This window comes from Drosophila simulans, chromosome 3R (assembly GCF_016746395.2).
Source record: "Drosophila simulans strain w501 chromosome 3R, Prin_Dsim_3.1, whole genome shotgun sequence".
In the NCBI taxonomy this organism is placed as follows: domain Eukaryota; kingdom Metazoa; phylum Arthropoda; class Insecta; order Diptera; family Drosophilidae; genus Drosophila; species Drosophila simulans.
Genome location: NC_052523.2, coordinates 11,687,755 through 11,712,988, shown reverse-complemented (window position 1 = coordinate 11,712,988; position 25,234 = coordinate 11,687,755). Strand labels below are relative to the sequence as shown.

The 25,234-nt window shown below is 42.5% G+C and overlaps 6 protein-coding genes across 8 annotated transcripts in view; 3 read left to right on the top strand and 3 right to left on the bottom strand.

Moving 5' to 3' along the window:
* Positions 1-1,015: 1,015 nt before the first annotated feature.
* LOC6728089 (serine protease HTRA2, mitochondrial) lies at positions 1,016-3,681 on the bottom strand. Its single transcript, XM_002103405.4, has 3 exons — positions 2,797-3,681; positions 2,214-2,728; positions 1,016-2,129 (listed from the first exon to the last, which is right to left on the bottom strand). Exons 1-3 carry the CDS (start codon positions 3,382-3,384, stop codon positions 1,964-1,966), a joined length of 1,269 nt encoding a protein of 422 aa, XP_002103441.1. The 5' UTR covers positions 3,385-3,681; the 3' UTR covers positions 1,016-1,963.
* Positions 3,682-3,800: 119 nt separating this feature from the next.
* On the top strand, positions 3,801-4,671 carry LOC6728088 (39S ribosomal protein L11, mitochondrial). The gene is made up of 3 exons (XM_002103404.4): positions 3,801-4,034; positions 4,097-4,381; positions 4,442-4,671. Exons 1-3 carry the CDS (start codon positions 3,900-3,902, stop codon positions 4,610-4,612), a joined length of 591 nt encoding a protein of 196 aa, XP_002103440.2. The 5' UTR covers positions 3,801-3,899; the 3' UTR covers positions 4,613-4,671.
* LOC6728087 (ribosomal RNA processing protein 36 homolog) lies at positions 4,611-5,642 on the bottom strand. 2 transcript variants are annotated; one of them, XM_039295948.2, is made up of 4 exons: positions 5,562-5,642; positions 5,458-5,509; positions 4,862-5,399; positions 4,611-4,805 (listed from the first exon to the last, which is right to left on the bottom strand). In XM_039295948.2, exons 3-4 carry the CDS (start codon positions 5,370-5,372, stop codon positions 4,675-4,677), a joined length of 642 nt encoding a protein of 213 aa, XP_039151882.1. In that variant the 5' UTR covers positions 5,373-5,399; positions 5,458-5,509; positions 5,562-5,642; the 3' UTR covers positions 4,611-4,674. The 2 variants fall into 2 exon arrangements, with proteins under 2 accessions (XP_039151882.1, XP_002103439.2); XM_002103403.4 differs by having other exon boundaries at positions 5,458-5,634.
* A 116-nt stretch (positions 5,643-5,758) lies between these two features.
* Positions 5,759-25,234, bottom strand: part of LOC6728084 (cGMP-specific 3',5'-cyclic phosphodiesterase) — a 44,473-nt gene continuing 24,997 nt past the window's right edge. The window contains exons 3-14 of the mRNA XM_016176727.3: positions 21,169-22,258; positions 17,188-17,452; positions 15,432-15,677; positions 15,109-15,374; positions 10,712-10,792; positions 10,348-10,635; positions 10,035-10,278; positions 9,887-9,978; positions 9,500-9,823; positions 8,559-8,712; positions 8,263-8,422; positions 5,759-8,201 (exon numbers count right to left, since the gene is read on the bottom strand). Coding sequence (XP_016034708.1) covers positions 7,580-8,201; positions 8,263-8,422; positions 8,559-8,712; positions 9,500-9,823; positions 9,887-9,978; positions 10,035-10,278; positions 10,348-10,635; positions 10,712-10,792; positions 15,109-15,374; positions 15,432-15,677; positions 17,188-17,452; positions 21,169-21,858 — 3,432 coding nt within the window. The 5' untranslated portion in view covers positions 21,859-22,258 and the 3' untranslated portion in view covers positions 5,759-7,579. The remainder of the gene's footprint in view (positions 8,202-8,262; positions 8,423-8,558; positions 8,713-9,499; positions 9,824-9,886; positions 9,979-10,034; positions 10,279-10,347; positions 10,636-10,711; positions 10,793-15,108; positions 15,375-15,431; positions 15,678-17,187; positions 17,453-21,168; positions 22,259-25,234) is intronic.
* On the top strand, positions 8,975-9,432 carry LOC6728086 (cell wall integrity and stress response component 2). Its single transcript, XM_002103402.4, has one exon. The coding sequence runs from the start codon at positions 9,004-9,006 to the stop codon at positions 9,388-9,390; it is 387 nt and encodes a 128-aa protein (XP_002103438.1). The 5' UTR covers positions 8,975-9,003; the 3' UTR covers positions 9,391-9,432.
* Positions 12,954-14,922, top strand: LOC6728085 (probable cytochrome P450 313a1). 2 transcript variants are annotated; one of them, XM_002103401.4, is made up of 7 exons: positions 12,954-13,163; positions 13,242-13,442; positions 13,507-13,692; positions 13,758-13,830; positions 13,905-14,031; positions 14,083-14,656; positions 14,724-14,922. In XM_002103401.4, the coding sequence occupies exons 1-7, from the start codon at positions 13,007-13,009 to the stop codon at positions 14,882-14,884; spliced, it is 1,479 nt and encodes a 492-aa protein (XP_002103437.1). In that variant the 5' UTR covers positions 12,954-13,006; the 3' UTR covers positions 14,885-14,922. The 2 variants fall into 2 exon arrangements, with proteins under 2 accessions (XP_002103437.1, XP_039151881.1); XM_039295947.2 differs by lacking the exon at positions 12,954-13,163 and having other exon boundaries at positions 13,287-13,442; positions 13,497-13,692.

The window sequence follows — 25,234 nt, the reverse complement described above, 5'->3', positions numbered from 1 at the left end:
TTTTAATAAAAGAAACATTCAAATACACACTAATTTATTAGTTTTCTTAGGTAGTGCACATATTTTTAAAAATATTTTAAACATTTTTTAGGCAAGCAGTGCTGGTGAATATATTTTGAAAAGCATGGATAGTAACCTAATTAACTTTCTTCGTCTTTTCTTTCCCCCAGCATCCCCAACCACCGACATTGGTTTTCCCCATCTTTTTCTAGTGTATGGATCACCTCCGTCACAAAGCAACTAAAACAGCGACTAAATTTCTCACAGGTTTGTAATTTAAGCGCCCCACAACAACTGGCGACTACAACATATATCTACATATCCGTACCCACGACGACGGCAAACTGCGGGATCACCACAAACTAATTGCAAGGCTTAAATGCGATACTTTTATGCATTTTAAATATTTCAATTAGTCGGCGCACAGAGTGCAGACGGCACTGGGAATGAGATTGAAAACTAAAAACCGAAACCGAAATGGAAATGGAAATGGAAACGAATGCCCGGGCAAACCAGCGGCTGAAATGGCAGAAAGAAAGTGCAAAAAGCGTGGGGCGCCAGTGAATAAAGTAAAAAGTGTTTACACGATCGCAAAAGCGAGGTCCGTTTGCTTAACCCCTTGCCGAGTGAATATTGGCAAATTTATGAACTTTAAGCTGCATTTATGCGTGCGGCTTATAAGCAATAAAGGTAACTTAGTGCCAACAATGTCATAAAGGCCGCTGTCACATAAACAACGACGGCAATGCCAACAACAATGGCCAGTCCGGCGGAATCAATATATGAATTTATATGCAAAAGCCAAAAAAGCGTAGCATCGCCAAAAGCGAAAACAAAATTAATAATCACAAGAATTTCACTTTTCACGCAACGACAGCAACAGCAGCAGCAGCAGCGGCAACAACATCATCATTGGCAACGTCTGCCTTGTCACCCACAAATAAACCGAAGCCAAGCCAATCTTAGCTCAGCTATGTGAGGTTTGAATACTCTTTTAAAATATTTACAAAGATTGTTTCGGATAAAATTTCCATTTAATGCATTATTTCAACTATTAGGTCATATTTTGGGTTTGTTTTGTTTATGCACATAACATGTAGATTTAGGAGACTCGTTTCAATTACACATTCATGTTTGTTTCCTACTCTCAAAAAAAGTGATTTTTAGTTTGATAAAATAGTGTTTTCATAAACTAGGACAGAATATTTTTTCTGAATATGCAATGTGATTCAACTAGGCAGCAATACATTTTAAAGTTTCCGTTTCATAAAATACTTATTAATTATAATTTGCAATAAGTTCGTTATTCGACCTTTGAACTTCTCAGCACCCAAGAAATAGAATTTTTCATGTTGTAAGATATACTCAACGTACCCCTATCGAGGGTATTGAACAGCTGGCCAAGTGAAGCGCTGGGAATACAGTTACATAAATTTATTGAAATTTGCATTTCGCTTTTCGACGTTTTTTGCGGCTGATGTTGCTGCTGCATTTTCTGCACTGCCGAGGTTTGGCCTATAAAAAATATGGCATCGATTGATCGCAACGCAAGATATTTCAATTAGCGTAAATACATTTTTGTCGTTGTTGGAAGAGGACAATCGGACGGACGGACAGACAGATGGATGGTAGGGGACACGCACAGCGCTCCATGAAAGAGAAATCGATGATGTTCGGAAACGGACAGGCGACCCAATCGACCCAGTCGGAGATACATTTTCGTGCCGTCCGATGCGTAGATTAACTTATGGTCGTGCCGCTGTTAATAATGGCCACTGATAACGAGCCCGCGATCTATGCAAATTTCCCTACTCGTTAGCCAGAGACAAATATAGGCAGGCACTCGATTAGGAATAGGAGCGTGTGGGGGTGGGTTTGTCAGCGATTTCTTCCCAGGATCGGTAGGTTTCGTTTACATATATAAATATATACAATTGGGTACAGGTGCTGCATACAGGTTTAACTAGGGATCTTCTGGCGTAATGGTCACGTGCATCTGCTTCACACCTCGCAGGATCACTATATCTAAGGTTTTACTATTATCAGCCAAGGCATCGTAGACATCCGATGAGTTCTTGATCTCCTTCTTGTTTATGTGGGTCACTATGTCTCCGGGTTGGAGTCCACCACTAAAAAGGAGGTAGAACAAAAAAGCACGTTGTAATGGAAAATTCTGGTTGATTGATAGGTTAACCACTTAGGTATTGACCCACCTGTGCGCCGGTGACCCAACGATAACCTTCCACACGAGCACGCCGTGCGTTAAGTTGTTGGGCATGTTTTGGCTTCGTGACTTGAGCTCGAACAGAATATCCGGTGTGAGCGTCAGCATGGTGATGCCCATGTACCGCTTCACCGGATAGCCGGTCTTGTAGGCAGAGCCCTTCTTTCGTTTCTCGGCCGCCCGCTCCAGAAACACCTTTACATAGTCAATGGGTATTGCGAAGCTTATGCCAGCCGTCACCTTCATCGAGTTAACTCCAATAGCCTCGCCATCCAGATTGACCAAGGGACCGCCGGAGTTGCCAAACGTAATCGCAGCATCCGTTTGCAGGTAGTTGATGTCCCTGTTTCGAAGGCCAAGTTCTTGAGATGCACGCTGCGTGGAACTGATTACTCCTGCGGTCACCGTATTGCTTAGGGCCAGCGGACTGCCTAAGGCAACAACCCACTCGCCGGATCGCAGGGTACTGCTCTTGCCTAGCCGCATCACCGAAAGATTGTTCACCTGCAAGATTGGATTTATAGATATGCATATAGGACTTGAGCTGCTTAGAAATTCAACTGTACGCTTACCTGTATGCGCAAAGTCGCCAGATCGGATGTCTGATCCACGTCCTCGATGGTGGCGGGAAAAGTCCTGCCGTCGGATAGCCTCACCTGTACCATTGTGTGTGGTTTGTTGATCACCACATGGGCGTTGGTAAGGATAAGACCGTTCTGCTCAATGATGAAGCCGGAACCATTCGATGCCGTAATCGGTTGGCCGCTGAAGTAGTCAAAGTGGCGGGTGTCCTTGATCTCAATGTAGACCACGGAATCCGCACAACCTGCCACCACATCAGCTATAAAGTTGAAGTCCCGACGACGACCGGTCATCTTGGAAGCGGCGATCGTTGGCGTAAAGTCCTCCCGCTGGATGATCGCCGCACTGACCGCAGCGCCCAGGGAGAAGGGCACAAAGAATCGAACCAATCGTCTCCAGCCTTTTTCTTTATGTTCACCATTTTGCTGATATTGCCCACTGTTACCATTGCTGTTTGGATCGACTCCTTTGATCGCTAGTTGACTGCTCCTCCGATTGCCTGCTTGACTGTGTAACACCGGGGAGGCAATGCAGCGTTTGAAGATCACTTCCAAGCGGTGGCAACCGCGCAAAGCCATGGGTTTATGTGATTGCACGGCGTTTGTTATTGTTATTTAATTTATCACTTCTCAGCTGGCAGCTGATTTCAATTTGGCACTCTGCCACAAAAGCTGCCTGCTGCGACACCCTCGACTAACGATAGGCGATAGGCAATGCAAACAGCTGTTGGCCGCGATGCTTCTTCTTCGCATCAGGGGTGGCTAATCGTGTGCTTATCACGGGAATTTGGCTATTGTACATTTAGCTATAATTCAAAGGGCTTTTAAAATTTCAGCTGCTTTCATAGTATTGCTTTTTAAAAGCCTGCTATTATGCAAATGACATTTTAATCTTTTAAACCATCATCTCATGTTTAATGTTGCTGTTAAGCTCGCGTTCGGAAATACTTATTTTAGCTATTCAGCTATAGACTCCAACTAGAAACGACAGCACTGCCATCAGCTGTTGCTGCTGCTTCTTCTTCCTTCCACCAACGTATTTCGCTTTGCATAACAGTTTGAATCAATTGTTTAGTTAAAATAAATCAATTAAAATGTCGAAGGCAGCGGGTAAGCTTAAATCGCTGAAGAAGACGGTAGAACGTGTGACGCACACGAGCAAACTGAAGACGAATATACCTGCGGGAATGGCTGCTGCAGGTCCTCCATTGGGACCAATGTTGGGACAGGTGAGAGTTAGCCGGCTCTAAATCTGAAATATGTATATAATTTTTTTCTTAACCACACGCAGAGAGCGATTAATATTGCCGCCTTCTGCAAGGACTTCAATGCTAAGACCGCGGAAATGAAAGAGGGCGTGCCGCTGCCGTGCAGGATTTCCGTAAACAGCGATCGCAGCTACGACTTGGTCATCCACCATCCGCCGGCCACATTTTTCCTGAAGCAAGCGGCGGGCATACAAAGGGGTACAATGACGCCTGGTAAGGAGGTTGCCGGCATGATCACCCTCAAGCATTTGTACGAGATTGCAGCCATTAAGATTCAGGACCCGCCCAATGTACTTCTTACCATGCAGGTCGGTATTCCGAAAAGTTTGAGGTATAACTCCGACTTAAGTTTATGCCTCGTTTCTTAGCAAATGTGTGAGATGCTCATCAGCATTGCCCGGACCTGTGGCATCAAAGTGGTCAGGGAAATAGATCCGGCGGCCTATGGCGAGTTCCTGGAGGAGCGCAAGCTAATTGTGGAGCAGCAACGGCGCGAGTTGCAGGAGAAGCGGGAAGCAAAGATGTTGCGCACGGGCTAGGATTGCTTATTTGCACTGTGCTTTTAATTGTTTAAAATACATTTATACTTAAAGCGAAAGTCTTATTCTATGCCAATGCGTTTGCGGTCCTTGGCGGCGTTCTTCTTGCGTCGCTTTTCCATGTGCTTGTTGAGCTTTCCAGTGTTTTTCAGCTTCTCGAATTGGGCCACAAGTTCCTTAGCTCGACGCTCCTCTGTCGGGAAAAAAAAAACAATTAAAACTTGAATTTGCTGTAGATCAGAAACGTACTCTTTGTCAGATAATGAGGTTGTTGCCCCAGATCGTGTTTCTTCTGAATGACAGAGCGCTCCTTTTTCAATTGCTTCTGTTTGGTGTGCCACTTCTTGTCCTCCACATTTTTATTGATAAGTCGCTGCATGGTGTCCTTTATATTGTGCTTCTCCGCCTCATCCTCCACCTCGTCCAGTTTCTTCTTCAGCTGACCAACTTCCTTTGCTCGAATCTGGGAGACAAACTGGTAGTTTTTCTTGAAGGTTTCTGCACTATATGTTCCTGATTTCTCGTCAAATCTTGGATCTCTGAGTTCAACATTTTTTTTCCGCTCCACTCGGTGCTCGGCGCCCAAAAATGGAACCTGTCGTCTGGTGGTCATTTCACGAGGTCGGTTTTTGTTTAGGCGCTTGAGGTCGGTTTTGGCCTTTGGTTTTTGCGGTCTAGAACTCTTGCCACCGAGCACAGCCTCTTTGTATACCTTGGCGCCCAGCTCCTCTTTTAGTTTCATTATCTCCTCGAACGTCATTCCTTTGAGATCTTCGCGAATGGCATTCTAAAAGGAAGTTCTTGCATATGTAAACCATATTTCTGTATAGTTGTATTACTTGTACCTGAGTTTCGTTGTCATCGCTAGCCTCGTGCTCAGAAGCTGAAGAGGATTCACTGGGAGAGGACATATTTGTTTTAGTTTTCGTTAAAAATTGTATTTATTTACTTTTTATGAAATTCACGTGTGATTGTTTGGGTTACAAACAGCTGACTGCTGGGGCCGATAACGATAGGTTACGATAAGCGCTGCGATACACGTTAGCCAGCACTGAACTTAGTTAACCGCTTTATTTGAATTTAAGAAGCTTCAGATATTGGCATTTTTTGATAATATAAATTTACCCATTTAAATAAAGAAACATTTTTTAGAGTAATTCTTAATGGTGTGATTTATTTTTGATTTAATTGCAAGTCTTACATAGTAAGGTAAACAAACGTGAATAATTGTTTCAATCTTTAGGGAACAAAAACAAGCAACGAAATGGTCAAGAAATTTACACAATTAATACAATTGTCACAACTAAATCCAGAAATAGATTTAAATCGGCTCGTAAAGTGGTCTGGATTTTGATTTTCAGGCGAGCGGCAGAGCAACTAGAAAAATAGATGTAAAACTTTATTTTTGTTGACATTTAATAGTCAATTTTGATTAGCACACGCAGACCAATAAAAAATTAATCAAAATGCTCTTAAACACGTTAATTCTAAGCAATTCAGTTATAGATACATTAGTCAAATGTAAATATTTTATATAGGTTCCGTATATGTATATTTAGTTTATATTTATGCTCTACAGTATATAAGTAGTTTGCTTTGTACACGTACACACATTTAAAGTAAACTTGATTGCAACAACTAGGAGAGTGTGGGACCGGATTATTCATACTAACCGAGTGCGATTATATGCCAAATATCTATCGTATTCGTATTTTGCTTGAGTTCGAGTTCAAAAATTGACTGCTGTGTATCTTTAAGCTAATATTTATATTTATACAATCAAACACAGTACGAAAAGTATCATCCATTCATCTTCAATTGCTGCCTTCTGTTGTATCTTTTTTTTCGAGCGGTTCGATCACTCAATATTTGTGCTGTGCTCACAATCGTGTGGGATGTGTGGGAAATATCATATAATATTGCTATAGTTTGCTACGTAAATACACACCTCTGTGCATACAAATATATATTAGTTAGCTATAAAGTAGATTTCAAGCCGATCACAGGCGAGGACTAGTAGTGATCCCTATCCGACTTCCTGATGCCCAATGCCCGATGCCTGGTATGTAGCCTCAAAATTCTTAACTAGGGGTTTCGTACACATAATAGTATCTCATACGTTTGTTTGACTAGCACGATTTTGGTTAGGGTAGCAACGTACACTCTTAGCTAGTTGGTTGGATTCCATCTACTTAGTTAATTAGTTTAGTTTCGCGGTTTTCAATCACCTAAAAGCGACAGACAGATAGATAGATAGGTCGATAGATAGATAGGTCGATAGATAGATAGATAGATAGGGAGAGAGGATAGTATCCGACAAAGGTTCAACCCGGGGGCTTCGCACCTGCGGGACCGTAAATAGATCACATATTTTGACATTCACTTATGCTTAATATTGCAACTGCATTTGCTTCTGCCTAATGCTCATCCGCTTGTATATGGGTAGTTATAGTACTTAAAACATATATCAAACATGTACATATACTCCTGCCTTCGTTCTCGATTTCGATTCGATTTGATTCGTTTCTTGTTAATAAAATTATACATAAGTTTCTAAGTTTTACGGTTCTACAATATGTTTCAATTAAAAACACTTTTTGAAGTTTGATAAATAACTTTTGTTTACAATAAAAAGTTACATTTATATTCAATGTTGTAAAATAGGATAAAAGAGAATAAACTATTTATTCCCTAGTGTAGCAGGGACTTTAGTTTAATGTCCTGACATCTAAAGCAAAAGTTATTTTATTGAAATATATAGTTTGACAAACAAAAACATTCAAACCAAACGAAATCGAGTACCAAATCCTGTAATAGATACAGGTTGAGCACAACAAGATTTTTTATGTGAGTTTTCCAAACTCCAAAATCCAATTAGAACTCGGTCATCCCCCCTCCGCACTTGTGGTCAGTCTCACTGCCCGTGGTGCTGGAGGGAGTCGCCATATTCTAATTGGACGGCTTTCGTCATAACAACGCGCACAGTTTGGATCGCTTTTTGGACTTGTCCACCATCTGGCCGCCGGTGGATGAAGTGGAGGACGAGGCGGACATGCGGCCCATGCTCCCGGAGGCCTGCGGCTGCGAAGGACTCGTGGGACTCTTGTCGTCCATATCCTCGCTGACATGAGACTCGAGGAGCTTCAAGGAGGTCTTCGGCTTTGAGCCATCCATGCTGTTGTATAGGGTCTTTGATAGCTTCGATCGAACTGCCTTGCCCAGGGCTCCGGTCTTCTTCATGCTTAATCTGGAGCCACTTCGCTGGTGCTCCGGCGTGTGGCTATCCTCGCTGCCATGCTGGGATTGCTGATTGCAATTGAGCGTGGTCACAGTGAACTCGATATCCTTGATCTCCTCATCCGCACACGCGGCAAACTCCTCCACGGGCTTGTCAATCGTATCGTGATCGATCCAGGTGAGGCCCATTTCCACTTTCTCGGCCAGATCCTGCCAGTTGCGTCGGTTCTCCAAGGTTCCTTCATAGAGCGGAGTGATCCAGGGGAAGGTGTCGCAAAGCACTCTGTAGAGGGGTAGACAGATCACGTCGATGAAGCCCACCTGCATCTTGGGTAGCTCGTCCTTGCGCTCCCTAATAATAATTAAACATTTTAAGTACATTTTTTTTTTTGGGGGGTTTCCTTGTAACTTACCTGTCCATCATGGCCACTGGTTGGGTGTTGAGCTGCAGCTTCTCGAGGTCTCCTTGGTCAAAGAACTCATCGGCCACCAACTTGGCAACCTTGTGCTGAACCTCCCAGGGCTTGGCAATGGCACTCACATCGCAGGCAGTCATCATCATGCCACAAAGCACTAAGATCAATTGAAATAAGGTATTTTGTTAAGGGTTTAATTGTAAGAAATACAAGAATAAGTATTGAAGCTAAGTCAAACTTCAAAGATCGAGAATAAATGGTTAAAACTGGGATCAGCATTTATTTGGACTCACAATCTTTCTTCTCCTCGCCCTGCCAATCGAACTCTCCATTTTCCACCAACTCCAGGAAAGCGTTCCTTTTCTTGAAATACATGGCCAGATCGGTGGACAGAATGGCGCTTTCCACGGTCTTCATGACTGAACGATAGTCCTCAGGTGACAAGGCCTAAAAAAAGCGAATATTAACATTTGCATTAGGTAATTCAGCTCCTAGTAGTTTTTTCAAACTTAACAAATTCTATCCAAAAACATCTGTACCTATGACGTCACCGTACTACTAGACATGTGCTTAAAATAAAGTTCACCCCCTATTGAAGTCAAGGTGGAGTCAACTCGCAGATATTTTGTTAAACAAACACTTTTGCTGATTTGGCGGTCGCTAGACAATCTTAATTTTGCTATAAAAGTTGTATTTTCGAAGCAGAAGGCATATCAGTTCTCAATTGAAGCATCCAACATGAAGTTGTCCCTTGTTCTCTTCGTCCTCTCGATGGTTTTGTATGTGGCTCAAGTCAGAGCTGCTGATACCACCACAAGCACAGAATCGAGCACCAGCACCACCACGGACAGCTCCACCACGGAATCGACCACAGAGTCCACCACGTCGTCCCCTTCATCTAGTTCCGGCACACACAAGAAAATCGTGCGTCTTAGCAATCTGAAGTACTCGATCACCAGGAAAATCAGAGTTGGAGCCACCACCAGTTCCTCGACCAGATCCAAAAGCTCCCGCGCCAAGTCCCGCAAGGCCCGCCTAAATGCGGCTAAGCGATCCAAGAAGGCCGCCAACCGAAAACTCAACAAGAAGTCCAGGAACCGCAATGTACGCGTGGTCCGCGGTTAAGGTAGCCCCAATTATATTTTTAATAATAAATGGTTGAAACTTTTACATAAATAATAATTGGCTTATATACTACTTGACTTCCTAAACAACACAAAATATTTTTGCTTACCTGAAAGATATTGTTTCCCTCCGAATTGAGAATCATCACGCACTGATCGAAGTGATGGTGCTCCATCGTGCTAGTGGTGTACAAAATGGCCAGTGGCGACTCCGTTTTGGTCTGGAAAGCATTGTTGGTGCCACGATGGTCCAAGTCATGGCACAAACAGGCCACCAACAGACCCAGAATCTCCAGATCTGTCATAAAGCGCTCCATCTTTCCAGTTTTAAGCATGGCGAACATCGTTTGGGCCACGTTGAGAGCATGCCTCCAATTGTGGTATTTCACAGGACGATAATTCTTGCGAACGCTTAAAACCCAGCGGCAAAGAACCTACAAATATAAAATTATAAAAAGGGTTGATTACAAATTACAAATTTAAAGCAATTAACTTACATCATATGGTATCTGAAACTGCGAGACCAAATTGCACTGCATGAACATGCGAAGCACTGCGCGACAGGTGTCATCGTCGACCAGCTCAAAGTCTGGAATACAATGAAATATTTAGAATGTAATATAGATAACTTTTAAATTCACCTACCCGTAAAGGTGAAGCTGTACAGGTTGTAGGACTCCGCCTCGGCAATCACGTCCTGGGTGAGCTTCTCCGTCTGATCCTGGCTAGCGGTGGCATGGTAACTGAGGCACTCGAGGGCCACCTTCTGCTTGGCCATCAACTTGCAGGCATTCTCGTACATCTGGGTGTTGTGAATGCCCAAGCCGCAGAAAATGGCAAATGCCTCGAAAATAGAGGCATCCGAATCGGTGAAGGGAACTCCGTTGGCCTTAATTTTTAGTGGCGCACGTTGTTAATAAATAGTTAGCACGCAAATAGAGGTAGTGAGAATTATTACCTTATTGATAAGCTGGGCAACGCCAATGACCTTCTTCTGCGCATTCATTATGGGCATGCAGAGGATAGCCTGAGTGCTATCTATTTCGTCCTCCGCCCGTATCTGATTGTGATCCCTGACCCACTCGATGACATCGCAGATGTTCACCGTTTGCCCGGTGGTGGCCACAAACTGAGCAATCTGGGCCAGCGTCGAGGAGCTCAACTCGCTGACAGATGGCCTCGAAACATTGGCAGCCTGATATTCTCCACCGAGTTCGAAGAGCACCGTGAAACGATTGCGCATTTTCTGTCCGATCGGTTGAAGGGTTTTCGAAAACCGGAATCAATGATTTGGAAGCGAGTCAAGCGTCAGGTGGACTTACCTTCTCCTCAAAGCTATCGGCGGACTTGATGGCGCGGGTGGCTTGCTGATTGGGCTTCTCAATTATCTTCTCCAAATGGCTCTGTGGCGAGAGGGGCGAGAAGAAGGGCAGAGGGTACATTAAGTGGCTGCCACTAATGGAGCTCGTAACGGCTTTCCCCCAAGCCGCCAGCTTGTTGATAAATTGCATTGCACCATTGCGCGCGCTCCCAGCCAAAATGTAAAAAAAATATAGTTTCTAAGGTATTGAAGTGGAAAATTAAAAAAAGATGTATACATAGGGTTGGTGTCACAGTGAATTGAATTGTGAAATAAGTGAATAGTCTTTAAAATTCTGCAATAAAGTTGATTTTCATGAACATGTTTGATACTTTGTATTACTATAATAAAGCTATTTGTAATACCAGCTATATTTGCCACTTTGTAATTTTAAATACTGGTTTTTCACATTTCTTTCAGTGCATTTGTGGCCGCACACAGTCCACCAGAACCTCCCATGCTCGTACTCCACCACCCGCCGCCACCCACCCGAGCATAATTAAGCTGACATGTTGCACATGACGGGCATGTCAGCCAAGTTTTCAGAGTCCGTCCGGCGCAACCCGACCGTTCTTGCCCCTGTGGGCCAGTTGAGCCTTATGGACTAATAAATTGTCCATTACACATGCATTTGCATTATCAGCTGGCAGCAGATAATGGCTAATTTGGCCATGGCAATTTCCCGAATTGAACAATCATCGTAGTCGACAACATTTAATTTGGCAGATCAAATTAATAAAAGTTGCCGTGTGAAATTAATAGCGTTTGTTTAGTTCGAGCAAAGTTCGTTTAATTTCATATGAAAGGCCTTTATTTTCCACCACTGGCTATAAATTAATGCAGCATGCAGTAATTTAATGATATGCATTCATCGAATTGGCCAAGCAAAATGTCTCTCGTGTATGAATGGACATCTGTTTTACTGCTCTGTCCCGCTGTCTGTTTAATGCATTATTCCTGAAGGCATATCCTGCGGCATTATTCATACGCCCTGGTGGCCAAGGCGGAATATGTAAAACAATTGTGCACGTGTTCTTCCTTCTTAAGTAATGTGTATCTCGATACATTTACCCAAAAGCAAGATTCGAATAAATAATTACTTGCTCGAAAACAATAAAAGAATGAATACATTTCATGATGTCAATCATGGCGTCCAAATGAATTCCCATTGAGGAGCTTGATTTATATCCAACGAATGTGTTCCTTATAATTATAAAATGCAATGAATGCGGAGCAATTAGGGCGGTTTTACTTACTCGTTACTGCTTTTAAAATACCTGCCTTATTGTGTGATAATTGCTACCTAGACAATGCCTAGCTAATTGCTGAATGATCAGAGACGTCGTTAAACTTTCTTTTTACTTATAGTATTTTCTATACTTCCGCAACTATAAGCCCCAGACTAGTTACGTTGTCGATTATTATAATTTGAATAATTCGAGCACGAGCCAATTTAATTAAAGGCAGGCAATCAGCGAAGCTTCGGCACAAATGTAAATTGCCCAGACTTGGACATTATTTTACAAGCCCCCAAGGACATTTTACCACCGAGCTGTCAGAATTTCACGCGATGCCTGACACTTGAATATTGCTGAATTCCAGCCACGTGGATACGCCCACAATTATGTCCCAAAAAGAAAACCTTGTAAATTGAACATTTTAAGTTCCTTTTGGGTTGACGACGACGAACACACAAACAAAATGGTCACGCGGAGCCGTTTTAAAAATGTAAATTAAACTGCGAAGGACACTGGGTGGTGTCCACAGGATTTAACTTTATTATTTATGCATCATATTTTGGAAAAACTCGCCAATCGCTAACCAGTTTGCTTGGACACACTGGTGTTGTCTGAGAAATGTCGGTCAATTAATTTAAATATCAATATCGATTCAAATGACTTAGATACGCAGACAGGGACGTAACACAGACGAGGGCAAGGGAATGAATTAATTCCATATTTACCTCCTCAACAGTGATTCGTTTTTTTAATATATGCACAATTATTAACTGGTTATTAGAAATTTTTCTAAGTGAACCCATTCCAGAAGTCTGTCGTAATTATGTAAGTATACGCAAGTATACGTCTTAATACTTTTCAATAACCTAGATAATAACAACAATTTATTTGAATAATTGCGTATAATCAACCTGATAATACCGCACCACTTCTATATAAACCCCAACCAAAGTCTCGAGACGAATCAGTCAAGAAAACCATTCTATAGCGATATATTTCTTCGAAGTGGCAGTGCTATTATGTTAACGATCGATTTGTTACTGGCGGTCGGAGCTCTTTTTTGGATATATTTCTTATGGAGTCGCCGAAGGTTATATTTGCTGATGCTAAGGATTCCTGGACCCATAGGACTACCCATTCTGGGTAGTTCCCTGGAAAATATCATCACCTATAAACGTAAATTTTATTCTTGAATCCAAGCGAACGAATAAATGAATTACAAGTATGGATTTATTTTAACCTACTCGAAAATAGGTAAACTAAGCTTTCGAACAAAGTATTTGAATAAGTACGGCTCGACTATTTTAACGTGGATGGGTCCGGTGCCATTTATAGTGACCCGAGATCCGAAAATTGTGGAGGATGTCTTTTCGTCTCCTGATTGCCACAACAAGAGCCAGCATATTGTGAATGCTATAACTTCTTGCATGGGAAATGGATTGCTTGGAAAACAAGGTGCTTAAATTACAGCATTCTTAACAGTTAATCAATTTTAATTAATAATCTAAGCATTTACTAGATCCCGATTGGCTTGATCGCCGCAAACACTTTAACCCATCGTTTAAACAGGATCTTCTGCTTAGCTTCTTTCACATTTTCGATTCCGAGACGAAAATCCTGATGAATTTACTAGATAGTTATGTCGACAAGGGCGAAATAGATGTGGTTCCAGAGATGCTCAGATGGTCGTTTAAAATAGCCGCCCGTAAGCCATCTATCTAATCAAGGTATTGTTTGATAAGCTGTTCTGATTTTGAACTCTTTTCCAAGAAACCACAATGGGTTCTGAAGTTAAGCATGATGAGCACTTCAAAAATGGCAGCCTCGTGGAATGCTTCGAATCGTAAGGGAAACTTTAAGCAAACCAAAAACCAATTTCATTTACTTAAAATGCGACAATCCCTTTTATTTTTACAGGCTTATATCTCATTCGACTCTCAATATATTGATGCCCTTGGTCCAAAACAAGATGGTTTCAAAAATATGCGGTTATGATAAGCTACGAGCTGACAACTTTTCTAGAATTCAAAAAATGTTGGATAACGTAAGTAATGGTGGATCCTTAGATATTTTTACTTTAATCATATTTTCTCAGGTGGTTAATAAAAAAGTCAATCCATCGCCAAAGACTGATTCAGATCCCGAATTGAACATTGTGATCAATAGGGCAATGGAACTGTACCGCAAAGGCGATATCACCTATATGGATGTGAAGAGCGAATGTTGTATAATGATTGCCGCCGGCTATGATACATCAGCTTTAACAGTGTATCACACCCTCTTCCTTCTGGCCAATCATCCCGAGCACCAGGAAGCGGTCTTTGAGGAGCTAAATGCTGCTTTCCCAGATGCCGGACACTTTGAAATAACATACCCAGATATGCAAAAGCTGGACTACTTGGAGCGCGTGATAAAGGAGACCCTACGCCTGATACCTGCTATTCCAATAACGGCAAGGGAAACAAAGAACGATGTTCGTCTCTCGAATGGAGTTCTCATTCCCAAAGGAGTCGTCATCGGCATCGATATGTTTCACACTCACAGAAATCCCGAAGTCTGGGGTCCAGATGCAGACAACTTTAATCCGGATAACTTCTTGGCGGAAAACATGGAGCAAAAGCACCCATATGCCTACATTCCATTTGCGAGGGGAAAGAGAAATTGCATAGGTTGGTTAATCACCGCCATCTAGTCTCGGAAAATATATTAAATCAATTCCTTATATTTTTTTCTCAGGGTCAAAATATGCAATGATGTCTTCAAAGTTTGCTTTATGCAGAATACTCAGGAACTACAAGATTAGCACAAACACTCTCTACAAGGATCTGGTTTATGTGGACAACATGACTATGAAACTGGCGGAGTATCCACGACTTAAACTCCAAAGACGCAGTTAGGTTTCTTTAACTATTAGGGAATAATTCAATAAGATTTTATCAAAAATAAATATATTTGTTTGTTGAGAAAATAAAATAATAATAATTAATAATAATAATAATTAAATCTAATATTCAGATATTGATATGCACACTTTGTATGATAGAAACACCGTCCAAATAATTAGGCCCACTAAAAGCTTAATAAATATATTTTTATATTGTGATATTAAAAACTGACTTACCGCCTCGCAACAGTCGAGATCCACCAGAAACACGGAGCACCTTTCGCATTTGAGAAGTTCCCGGGCCTCTGTCATAATTTTGGTGACCAAGCACTCCAGATTATTCTGCTCCTCGAAGATACTGCGCGCCAAATTGAGGAGAATTTGATTACGCCGGTATTCCTGGACGGACATCTCAAAGAGCTGGGCATTCTGTATGCCAATTCCACAAAAGGTCAGATAGCGACGAAAGATTTCCACGTCATGCTCGTCGAACTCCATGCAGCCTACGAGGGATGCAAGTTAATAAATTTGGAAGAAGGACGTATCCTTTAAATATTCACCATTCGTTTTGTTAATAATTTGCGCCACGCCTATGATGTCGCCCTCGTAATTGCAAATGGGCATGCAGAGGATGGCGTTCGTCTTGTAGCCGGTCTTCAGATCGATTTCACAGTTGAAGCGCGCATCCTTGTAGGCCTCCTTGATGTTAATCATCTGCTTTGTCTGCGCCACCATTCCCGCGATTCCAATGCCAAAGGGAATGATTATCTCCTCGGCACTGGCCCGAGTCACCGCGTCCTTGAGTGCTGCAATCAAACGAGATTCAAAGTTGAGTCAATCAAGGCAAAAACGCTGTGCAAAGAAAAAAATCTCGCATTAAGATGGCTTTGTTCCGAATTTTACATCTTTACATCAGTTACGTTTAAAAAGGTATTAGTTGTGGTACGTACTTCAAATGTACTCTTTAATAAGCTGTTTAAAAATTTACCCTTTTACGTTTGCTTATCGACTAGCTATAAATGCTTTTAGGCAACCCGGCTCTTTATCCAAAAACATTTTATAAATTTTTAATTCGGCTACAACTTAGGCAAATTTAAGCACGCTGAATAAGGCCTGAAAATTAGTTCAACCGTTGCAAAGCGTATTAGGATCCAGATAAGGGCCGTCGTGCATCTGAATACGTATTAAATTTATAGGCAAAATATTCACTCTGCCATGCAAAAGATATAAGGACACGGCCTGTGCAGAAGCACCGAAAAAAGAGAGAATAATATATAAATAAATAATGACAAGGCCCCACGAAATCCGAGGGCAAGAAGTCAAATGTGAATTTGCATGAGCTCGCCGGTCCCGCCTCAATCATAATCTCAGAGGCCCACACAGCGGCTCACATGTATCCGTATCGCATCCGAAACATTAGATATATCTGTATCTGAGGCCAGCACCAGCAGCGCCCATTTCCACCCGGCATTTCCCAGCTCTAATCTTCCTCGCATTTTCCCCACTGAATTATGTAGCGGAAGCGGTGGCTTTTACTCACGGATCTGCACCAAGGATTCATTACGAATGTAACGCACTTCGGTATGAATATGAGGAGTTGTTTGTTGATTTTGTTTTTGTGGGCGGAACCTGTGGCATCACGTTCTCAGAAATACACGATATATCACATTTGAAGGCGACCTTTTCAGTTTTAAGTTTTTTAAAGTTTTAATGCCCACTTCCATTCGAGCTTAATTTCGCTAATGTGTTAGCCAGCTCCTTTGGCCACCCACCGAATTATTTGCCCGGCCGATAATGAGTCTCAATTTGTTTAAGTCCAATGGGTTGGCCTGTCCCCATTCTGTGGGCCATAAACTCTTTATAAACGGCTTTGAGTTTGACATTTTATCACATAAATGCCATTGAAATGAAGTCTTGAGGCAGGAGAACCTCAGAAACAATTAAGGAAATTCGATTTCACAAAAGCAAACAATTAAAATGCAAAAATTACTATCCTGATAGCCTTTTCCTATTCCGAGCTTATTCATGTTATTTGACCCTATTCCCCCGATTCTATCTGGCTTTTCACAGAGAGAGTCCTTCAATTTATGCCCTGTGCATTTATGAAAACCACATTTGACTCGGCTTATGCAGCCCATTTTTCATTTTCATTTTAGCCTTCTTCAGCCATTGTGCAGATGCAGTTCATTTTTCTGCATTGTTCAGCTTAATTAAAGCGGGATTACCCGCCACAAACAACAACACCTACTGCACATACCAAGCAAGAAGAGCTAGGGAATTGTCAAAGGTCATTTTGCATTTGTTTTGCAGACTCACCTGTCTTTTGAGTGACATCGAATAGCTTGGCAACCAGATACTTGTTGGTGGGCGTGCCCTTGGCCAGAAACAAGGAGCCACGATCCGCGTGGGTGAGCAGTCCGACGTTGACCAGAATCTTGTGGCACAGAACATCGATGTCCAGTTCGTTGGCCACGTCGCGAATCAGTTCCATGAACAGCTCGCCCTCGTCCAGGTCCATCAGATGCCTCCGGCACTCCGGAAGTGACGATGCTGAAGAGTTCGAGAGGCTCCTCGGCGATTTCTGTGGGCGAAAGTGGAAGGAGGAAACACACACACATAAAGGTTAATAGCGGGATTAGATTGAGTTTGGGAAAACAAAAAAAAAAGCCACACTGAGCGATAATTCGTGTTCGTATTGAACTTAGAATATTATTGGGAATATAATATAAATTAAAATAAATAAAATGCTTCTTAACAACTCCACTATACTATGATATATTTCTAAATTATTTTTAATTTAGTGTTAATTTTTTATCTTATACAAATCATACATTTTACATTATTGTATTTATTGGAATATGTAAAACTCCTTGACTGATTATTTGACCTTTTTTTGAACAGTGCAAGTACGTGCTCGGACTGTAATTGAATTCTGCTGTTTGGCATGAGAAAGCGGAATAATTCCGCTATTTAATTAGTTCGCCATATAAATAGCTATATTAACTGCCATTATTACTCGACGCAACGAGCGGGGGCATTTTAAACATTCAGCATTGTATTTAAGGCGATATTTGGGGCTATTGTCTCTCCGCACGTGGCATTAGTTCTGTTTTCGATTTCTGGCCATTTAACCCGAGCCCCGAATTTCATTGGAAATTAACTTGGCCCGGTTCAAAGGGCGACTATTAGCAGCAGTTGGCAGTTGTGCCCCCAAGCGGCTGCCCAACCTCGCCGCTCCCGCCGCCGTCCTGAGGCAATGTGGTAATTGAATACCGAAAAAGGCCTCCCTTCTTTTGGCCCCGAATCGCCCGATCCTGTGACCTGTGACCTGTGCGTGCGAGTGGCCAATTAACCGAGCTGGGAGCTGCGCGCCGCGAACTGGGAGCTGATTATATTGCGTGTATTGTCCCCATCCTGGTCCTGCAAACAGGCCATCCCAGTCCACAAGTCCTGCCACCCACAACACCCATTATTTTTACTGACAAATTAAAGCAATTTACTGTCGGTACTGCCTTTTCTTGTACTAACATTTCCAAGTGGCACACGGCCAGAAATATCAATAATTACTGTGTTTAAAAATAAGTAGGCCACATGGGGTAAACCTACACATTATTTGCTATTTTTTATGCAGAAGTGAATGAATAAATTTATTCAATTGCTATTATCTATGAAATAAATAGTATGCAAGACTGCTTTACTAGCTGAACATTTTATTTGCATAAGCTGTAATCAATATCCGTCACCTTTTTTCGGGTATCTTTTTTTAGCATAATCCTTTGTTTTTCGTTTTCACTTAATGAATTATATAAAAGCACTTAAACGCCATTAAAACTCGTCTTAGCACCAGCTTAAGAAAAGAAAAGCTCACAAAAGACTCGGGAACCGAGAACAGAGCATAAAATAATCTCCGCCTTGTTTGGATTGAACTGAAAGTTAGAAAAACAGTTGTATTTGTGTTTCGGGCGGGAACAATGCAAATTTATTAAATAAAATGCAGACAAATAAAGGGAAATGAAAACAAAGCGAAGCCAGTCAGAGCGTTAAGTAAATTTGAACTTCAGCCAGTGGCATTGAGTGTTCCCCTTAAAACAACAATAAAATCAACAATACGATGTTGGGCACTCGTTCTGCTTTTATTATTGTTCTTTTCTGTTTCGATTTGTTTTTTATATATATACATTTTCCTTGCAAAAGGAAGTGAAAAATGAAAACGAAATGACTCTTAATGGGAAAAACGTCCTGCATGGCATGAAAATTTCAGTACTGCTCAGCGTACAACCAACGATACAAATACGTTTAAACAACTGGGTCTGCGAACTGTCAATTTCATGAGCGGGGATTGCAGTTTGCATTGCGTAACATGCACTTAAATAAATTGACAATATCGACAACAAAAAGGGGCAGGCACACGTGCCGTTCACCTGCGGCGAACAAAAGCAAAAAATATAGAAAGTTCACTCACTAAGCCAGACAATCGCTGAAAGGACTCAAAGGTTGACTGCTTCTTGATTTGCCCAGGACACTGGCCTAGTTCTTTACCACTTTCCCTCCCCTTGCAAGCAGCCACACACACACACACACACACTGCTGCACTGGCTGAAAGAATTTTCCACTGACTTTTAGTTTTGATTCACAAGTGCCCAGGTGAGTGCCGATTTCCATGCTGGACTCGAGCGCACTTCTTGTTTTGATATTTTTCAGTCTTTCTGTTTTTGCTCAACCAATTGCAGCCCAAGTGCAATTTGCAGTTCGAGTGGTGATCTAGCATAATTTAGATGGATATTTCAGAAAGGTAAACATCGCAAAAACGCATTGCACAAGTGGGTCTCGACGACAGTTGCCATTGGCATCAAGTGGCTCAAAAGAGTGCAATTGGGTGCTCGACTTTTTGAGTTTATGCACTTATCAGATGGCCATGATGCGCATTCCAAAGAAAAAAGTAAATAGTTAAATTACGGGTAAAAGAGCCCATTAAACTCAATTGCATGTACAAGTTATACTGATTGCTTAACACTTATACATTTATTTTATTTTTGGAAATGCAAATACAAGTGTCAATTAAAATATTAAAACAAATTTGATAAGCAAATATACATACATGTTAAAATTGAACTATTCAAATTTCAGAAATCAGATGACACATTTTAATTTAAAGGTCGAAGCCAACAAAAATTCATTTAAAAGTGTCGCTATTATTTTATACCCATAACGTAGCACGCATGAAATTTATTTTACGAATTATACGAAACGAGCATTCGCCATCGACAAAGGTCAGGTCATATATAATCGTATATCACAACGTTTTATTTTATGTTATTTTTCCCTGTTACAGAAAATATCCAATAAAAGTTAATTGAAAAATACTTGACGCCGTCGTGCGGTAGCGATTTAAAAACCTGCCGGCGGCGGAGGTTGTCAATAAATAAGCAATAAATAAATAAATATATATATATATATAGAATGTTTTTCGGCTGTCGATTGCAGGAGGGCATATCGCTTCGCTCGACTCGAGTAATTTCATTTTTAGTGCCTGAATTAAACATAAGCAAAAGGTCGGGAAAATGCCAGTCTGTGTGAGTTTTTCCAATTAGGGAACTTCACACGCAGCCAGAGACGGCCAAAGACAAGCGGAAAGCCAGCCAAAGGAAATTTGTGAAAATATCAATTTAGTTAATTCGCTCGGCGAGAAGGCGAACAAAGTTAAATAAAAGCGGAAATCCAGCGCAGCAGTGCCAAAAGTACAACAAAACAGGGCAAAACAAAGCAGGGCAAACACAAATACCAGCTCAAACAGTCGCTACTCGGTAGCACCACTACCACCATGGTGGGCAAATAGAGCACTGACTATGTGAAAAGGATGGATGTTGGCTAAGTGCTGGGGACCCACTGCACTTGCCACTGCAACTGCCACTGCCACTTGGCCAACTGCATCGGCACTTGCAATCGCCTGCTACTTAGCTTTGTCCTGCGGAATTCGTGGGCTGAAAAGGATTGCTAGGATGCAATGGAGGTGTAATAATGACGCCCCATGAATACAAATTTGGGCGAAACGAAAAGTGCTAAAACAACTTTCAATCAAGTTTTCGACTGGCTGCGACTCAAGTGGCGTAATCACATTTTCCAAAAATAGTTTTAATGGGCTCAGAATAAAATTCATTGCAGGAGTTTCATTGCACTAGGAAATTGGGAAGCTCTAAGCTTTTCTAGGTCATTATTCTAATTAAAATTACATCCCTAACATTAAATTAAAAATAACATAACTTAATATAATGACAAATTCCTATGTTAAGTGCTTACCTGCTGCACGGTGGGCGATGCGGCCATCCACTGCTGGAAGAGATCAGAGGTGACCGAGGGTCGCTTGTGCGGCTTGCGATTCTCGATGAACTCCTGCAGTCGGCTGAGTGCCTCTGGAGGAGCCCTTTCCGTCAGCCACTTCTCGAATGCTTCCGGCTTCTCCTCGAACAGGCGGGCCACCTCATCGACATCCTGCTGAGATGCCGTGGTGCTCGCCTTGGCCAGCCTGTCCTGCTGACTCGTCTGGGTTTGTATACTGGCTTGGGTTTGCGATGGAGATTGCGATGGGGATGAGGAACTGCCGGCAGGTGTCATCAGCCTTGAGGCGCCATCACTCTCGCCGGCTGGAGATCTCAGCTTGGTTTCCGAACTGCGATTGGTGGCCGCAGGTCGATTGTTATTGCTCTGGCGGTGATGATGCTCCAGCTTGACCTGATTGCCACTCGAACTGCTGGCGGGGATTGCTCCGGACCCGGGTCCAGGAACAGCACCCGGTGCCACTCCTCCAGCTACCGTTGATATAGTCGTCTTGTTGGCGCCATTGGTCAGCGGTTTGGACGAGGACGCCGACGTAGTGGCGGCTGAGGAGCTGCTGGTGGTCATTTCAACCGGAGATGCGGCGCCACCAGCTGGCGATGACACATCTGTCATGTTGCTGCTGCTGCTGCTCCTGCTCACTGGGCCGTGCATGAAATCATTGCGGGCAAAACGGGGGTACACCTCCTTCTTCTCCAGCTCCTATTTGTGATCGTTCTGGTCGCCTCGTTAGCCAGGCTCAGAATCCAGCTGCGCCCGCTGATTAAGTCACGTACTCGCCCACTTATGCGGGGACTGGTGACTTCGTCTTGGAGTCCCCAAGGACTTGTCCGGCCAACCTGTTGCTCTCCACAATCCGCACAATCTCCACACGCCTTGGCTTTAATGGCCAGGTGCGAGGCGATGGGGTAATTGATGATGGCCCAGACTCATCGGCCGGTTAGCCGCCAGATTTCCCTTCATGCACGTCTGCCTTGTTGTTTGTCTTTTGCGATGGCTTTAAATGCGTCCACTCGCCGGTTAACAGTTGATTTTTCCCTTTGATTGAAGAAACCTGCGAAAGAAGAGCGGAGAAAGTTACTATTTGATGGCGGATTAGGGGCCAGCTTAAACGGAACAAATGGAAAGTTTAGACGCAACTTTGCCACATTGCCACTTGAGGCTAATGGCTCGCTGCCATTACGGGAATCGCTTTCGAAATTCTAGATGAGCAGGGCGTGGCCTAACCAAGCCATTAACTTTGAGTGCGAAACGCGGAGGAGAGCCGAAGGACCTCGCCACCTACTAGCTCCTTATCAGTTGCTCAAAAATTAATGAGTTGCCGGGAAGTTGACAGGGATTTTACTAGAGATTTTCCAGAGTAGTTCGTCCTTGCACTTTCACTGACTGTGCTAAATCTTAACGCGATTAACAGTCATTTTTATATGGCGTATTACATATTAACTAAGGAATTTTAAATAAAATCCTGATCGAGAACTAACACCATATTACTAATTCCTGTAGGCCAAATACTTCTATCTAAGATAAAAATGCCGGAAACATAAATTTTACAGTTCGCTGCCAATTTGAATTTCAAATCAAGATTTTCTCATTCAAGAGTCCTTTTTCGCCTGGGTTTTCAATTCAGAAAATGTGAATGTATCACATGGAATTTATTTGCGGGTAATAAATTCGCTGATCCCCCTGCAGAGTGGAGAAATCTCTTGAAATCTCGGCCAGAATGCGGAATGGAAATAAATTTAAATGCTTCAATGGGACACAAATTTATGGCCCCTCTCGCAAGTAGGGGCATAGGTAATTTCAGCTTACGTCCAAAGCAAAAACCACGGATCAGAAGGTGGCTTGCATTCACATTTCCGACGGCAAATAAAAAAGGAGAAATGCTTGAGATGAAAATGGGGTGAGTTGGTAGAACAACGTTGCCATTTGTGCACATTTGCATTGAAATGGCCGTCGACATTTGCATGGTAAACACTTTCATAGTTTGCCACGTGCCACCTGAAAGTGCAGCTTGCAACTTGCAAGGTGCATCAAAATGTGGCGTATAAAACCAGCCAATCTCATCTGCTCGTCATAAAGCAGCATCAAAGTGCGCCAACAGTTTTGCTCTTAACATGCTCCCTAGTCCAGTTTATTTTTGATCTGGGACTATATATGTACTATGTACATCATGTCAGGGTCCTGGCTCCTTTGTCCTTCGATGTGGCACCTTGACCACCGGCGCTGACTTCGCATGCAGCCTTATGCAACCTGCACTTGTTTGCCCTCCCTCTACGGCCACATAAACAATGGTGTTTTGAATAAAACACAAGACCAGGCGAAGAGCCACAACAGATCCCGGACTTTATCACGCACTCGTTTGCAATTTCAAATTGGGTAATAAATTCCTGAACTCCGCTCTGCAGATGAGTTTTTGTCCTGGTGTTTGCTCCGATGTCCTGGGGTGGCCCGTAAAATTGCTTTGTTCTCGACGGCTTTTGTGGGCGATCCCATCCCGACCCCTTTGCCACACCCCCTCTCCCCTTGGCTTAGTTGCTACTGTAAATTTAATGTCAACACTAAAGATTAAGAGTTTAATGCGCACTTCGGCAAACAAATTTTTTGCATCCCCTTTATGGCCAGACGACCTTGGTCGAATGCCATAAATCGAACATTAAGTTACCAACTCGGGGAGCCGCTGAAATTATAAGCTTATTTGCGCTGCTCTGAAGCACAATTAAGCTGATAAAATACAGCGGAAACGGAAACTTCAACTGAATTAAGTGTCACTTAGTGGGCCGAAACATTAAGAAGCGATATTTTGTACATAAATATAAATACAGGAACGTCGGCTTTAAATATTTAATGCACAGAATATTTAAGTGATTTTAATCGCGCCTTTCCAAATCTGGTTTAACAAGAAACTCGTTTATGAATTCATCAAATTTGCATTAGTCTCATATGGCGTGCAATTTGAAAATTCACCCAACCGCCTGCAATAAGCAAATATTTCACTGCAAAATGCAAACAATTAGAAGTAATTAAACACATGCAAAATCTGCATTTGCCAAAGCGTTTAGCAACCGCAAAGCGGCGCACTGAAGCCATTCCAGCCCATTCCATCCCATTGCAACCCAACCACCCCACCGAAATCCTTGCGGAATTGACAATGCCACCGTCCCGCTGCCTGTCCATCAAGCAAGTCAACATTTGCATAATTTCAAATGGGGCACCGACGCTGTGGTTCCCCGGCTGCCTACAGCAGATAGTTTGTTTCCTAATTCCACGGCAGCAATTAGAGCTGGCCATGAGTAGCGGCGAATTAGAGCTGAGAGCGGGAAATGTGCGAAGTCCTGCGGGTCACGCACTCGCATCCGGAAATGAGCAGCGGAAATCGCCGACATTGCGGTATACAAAATGGTAAAGCCCACACGGGGGCGCCATATATTTGAGATTATTAAAAGCTTTGTTGCAGTTATATTCGCACGAACAATGTATTAACTTTCATATAAAATATTTAATATACTAGATGAAGATACAGAGTGTAAAACGAACACAACTGCACAGTGTTAAATGTTAAGAAAACAACTTCAAAGCGAAGTTAACTGAGCTCATGCATATTTAACGAGCTGCTTTATGGCCTTCGTTTTGTATGAAGTGTAGCGAACTTTGTGGTTGTACCTTTTGCATGAAACCACCAAAATAATTAGAGTAAGCCCTTCATTATAACCCTTCTCGTAATGCCCCGCTGGCATGCAAAATATTTGCGAGTGCAGTTCCCATTAAATTCGCCAGTGTTTACTTCGAATTGCAACAGTCAAATCAGCCAAATGCACACAGACTTTGCATGTAGAGCTGCACTCATATTTGCCCTAATTAAAAAATATGTGTATGTTGGCTTCGCTGGTCATGTACTTTTACCCACCGGCGGCGGCAGTTATTTTTAATTAAAGTACGCCACAAACGTGTCAGCAGCGCAGGATCCGTGGCCCTCCCGGTTTACAGGATTCCGGATACTGCCTGCAGGATGCAGTTTGCAGGACGCTTTGCG

Excerpts from the sequence above, each read along its gene's own strand:
- LOC6728087 (XM_002103403.4), bottom strand. The coding sequence starts at position 5,523 with ATGTCCTCTCCCAGTGAATCCTCTTCAGCTTCTGAGCACGAGGCTAGC. Across the intron at positions 5,400-5,457 it reads GCGATGACAACGAAACTCAG|AATGCCATTCGCGAAGATCT; the intron begins GTACAAGTAATA and ends ACTTCCTTTTAG. Across the intron at positions 4,806-4,861 it reads ACCTCATTATCTGACAAAGA|AGGAGCGTCGAGCTAAGGAA; the intron begins GTACGTTTCTGA and ends TTTTCCCGACAG.
- LOC6728088 (XM_002103404.4), top strand. The coding sequence starts at position 3,900 with ATGTCGAAGGCAGCGGGTAAGCTTAAATCGCTGAAGAAGACGGTAGAA. Across the intron at positions 4,035-4,096 it reads TGGGACCAATGTTGGGACAG|AGAGCGATTAATATTGCCGC; the intron begins GTGAGAGTTAGC and ends AACCACACGCAG. Across the intron at positions 4,382-4,441 it reads ATGTACTTCTTACCATGCAG|CAAATGTGTGAGATGCTCAT; the intron begins GTCGGTATTCCG and ends CTCGTTTCTTAG.
- LOC6728089 (XM_002103405.4), bottom strand. The coding sequence starts at position 3,384 with ATGGCTTTGCGCGGTTGCCACCGCTTGGAAGTGATCTTCAAACGCTGC. Across the intron at positions 2,729-2,796 it reads TGGCGACTTTGCGCATACAG|GTGAACAATCTTTCGGTGAT; the intron begins GTAAGCGTACAG and ends CCAATCTTGCAG. Across the intron at positions 2,130-2,213 it reads GTTGGGTCACCGGCGCACAG|TGGTGGACTCCAACCCGGAG; the intron begins GTGGGTCAATAC and ends CCTCCTTTTTAG.
- LOC6728085 (XM_002103401.4), top strand. The coding sequence starts at position 13,007 with ATGTTAACGATCGATTTGTTACTGGCGGTCGGAGCTCTTTTTTGGATA. Across the intron at positions 13,693-13,757 it reads GTCGTTTAAAATAGCCGCCC|AAACCACAATGGGTTCTGAA; the intron begins GTAAGCCATCTA and ends CTCTTTTCCAAG. Across the intron at positions 14,657-14,723 it reads GGGAAAGAGAAATTGCATAG|GGTCAAAATATGCAATGATG; the intron begins GTTGGTTAATCA and ends TTTTTTTCTCAG.
- LOC6728086 (XM_002103402.4), top strand. The coding sequence starts at position 9,004 with ATGAAGTTGTCCCTTGTTCTCTTCGTCCTCTCGATGGTTTTGTATGTG.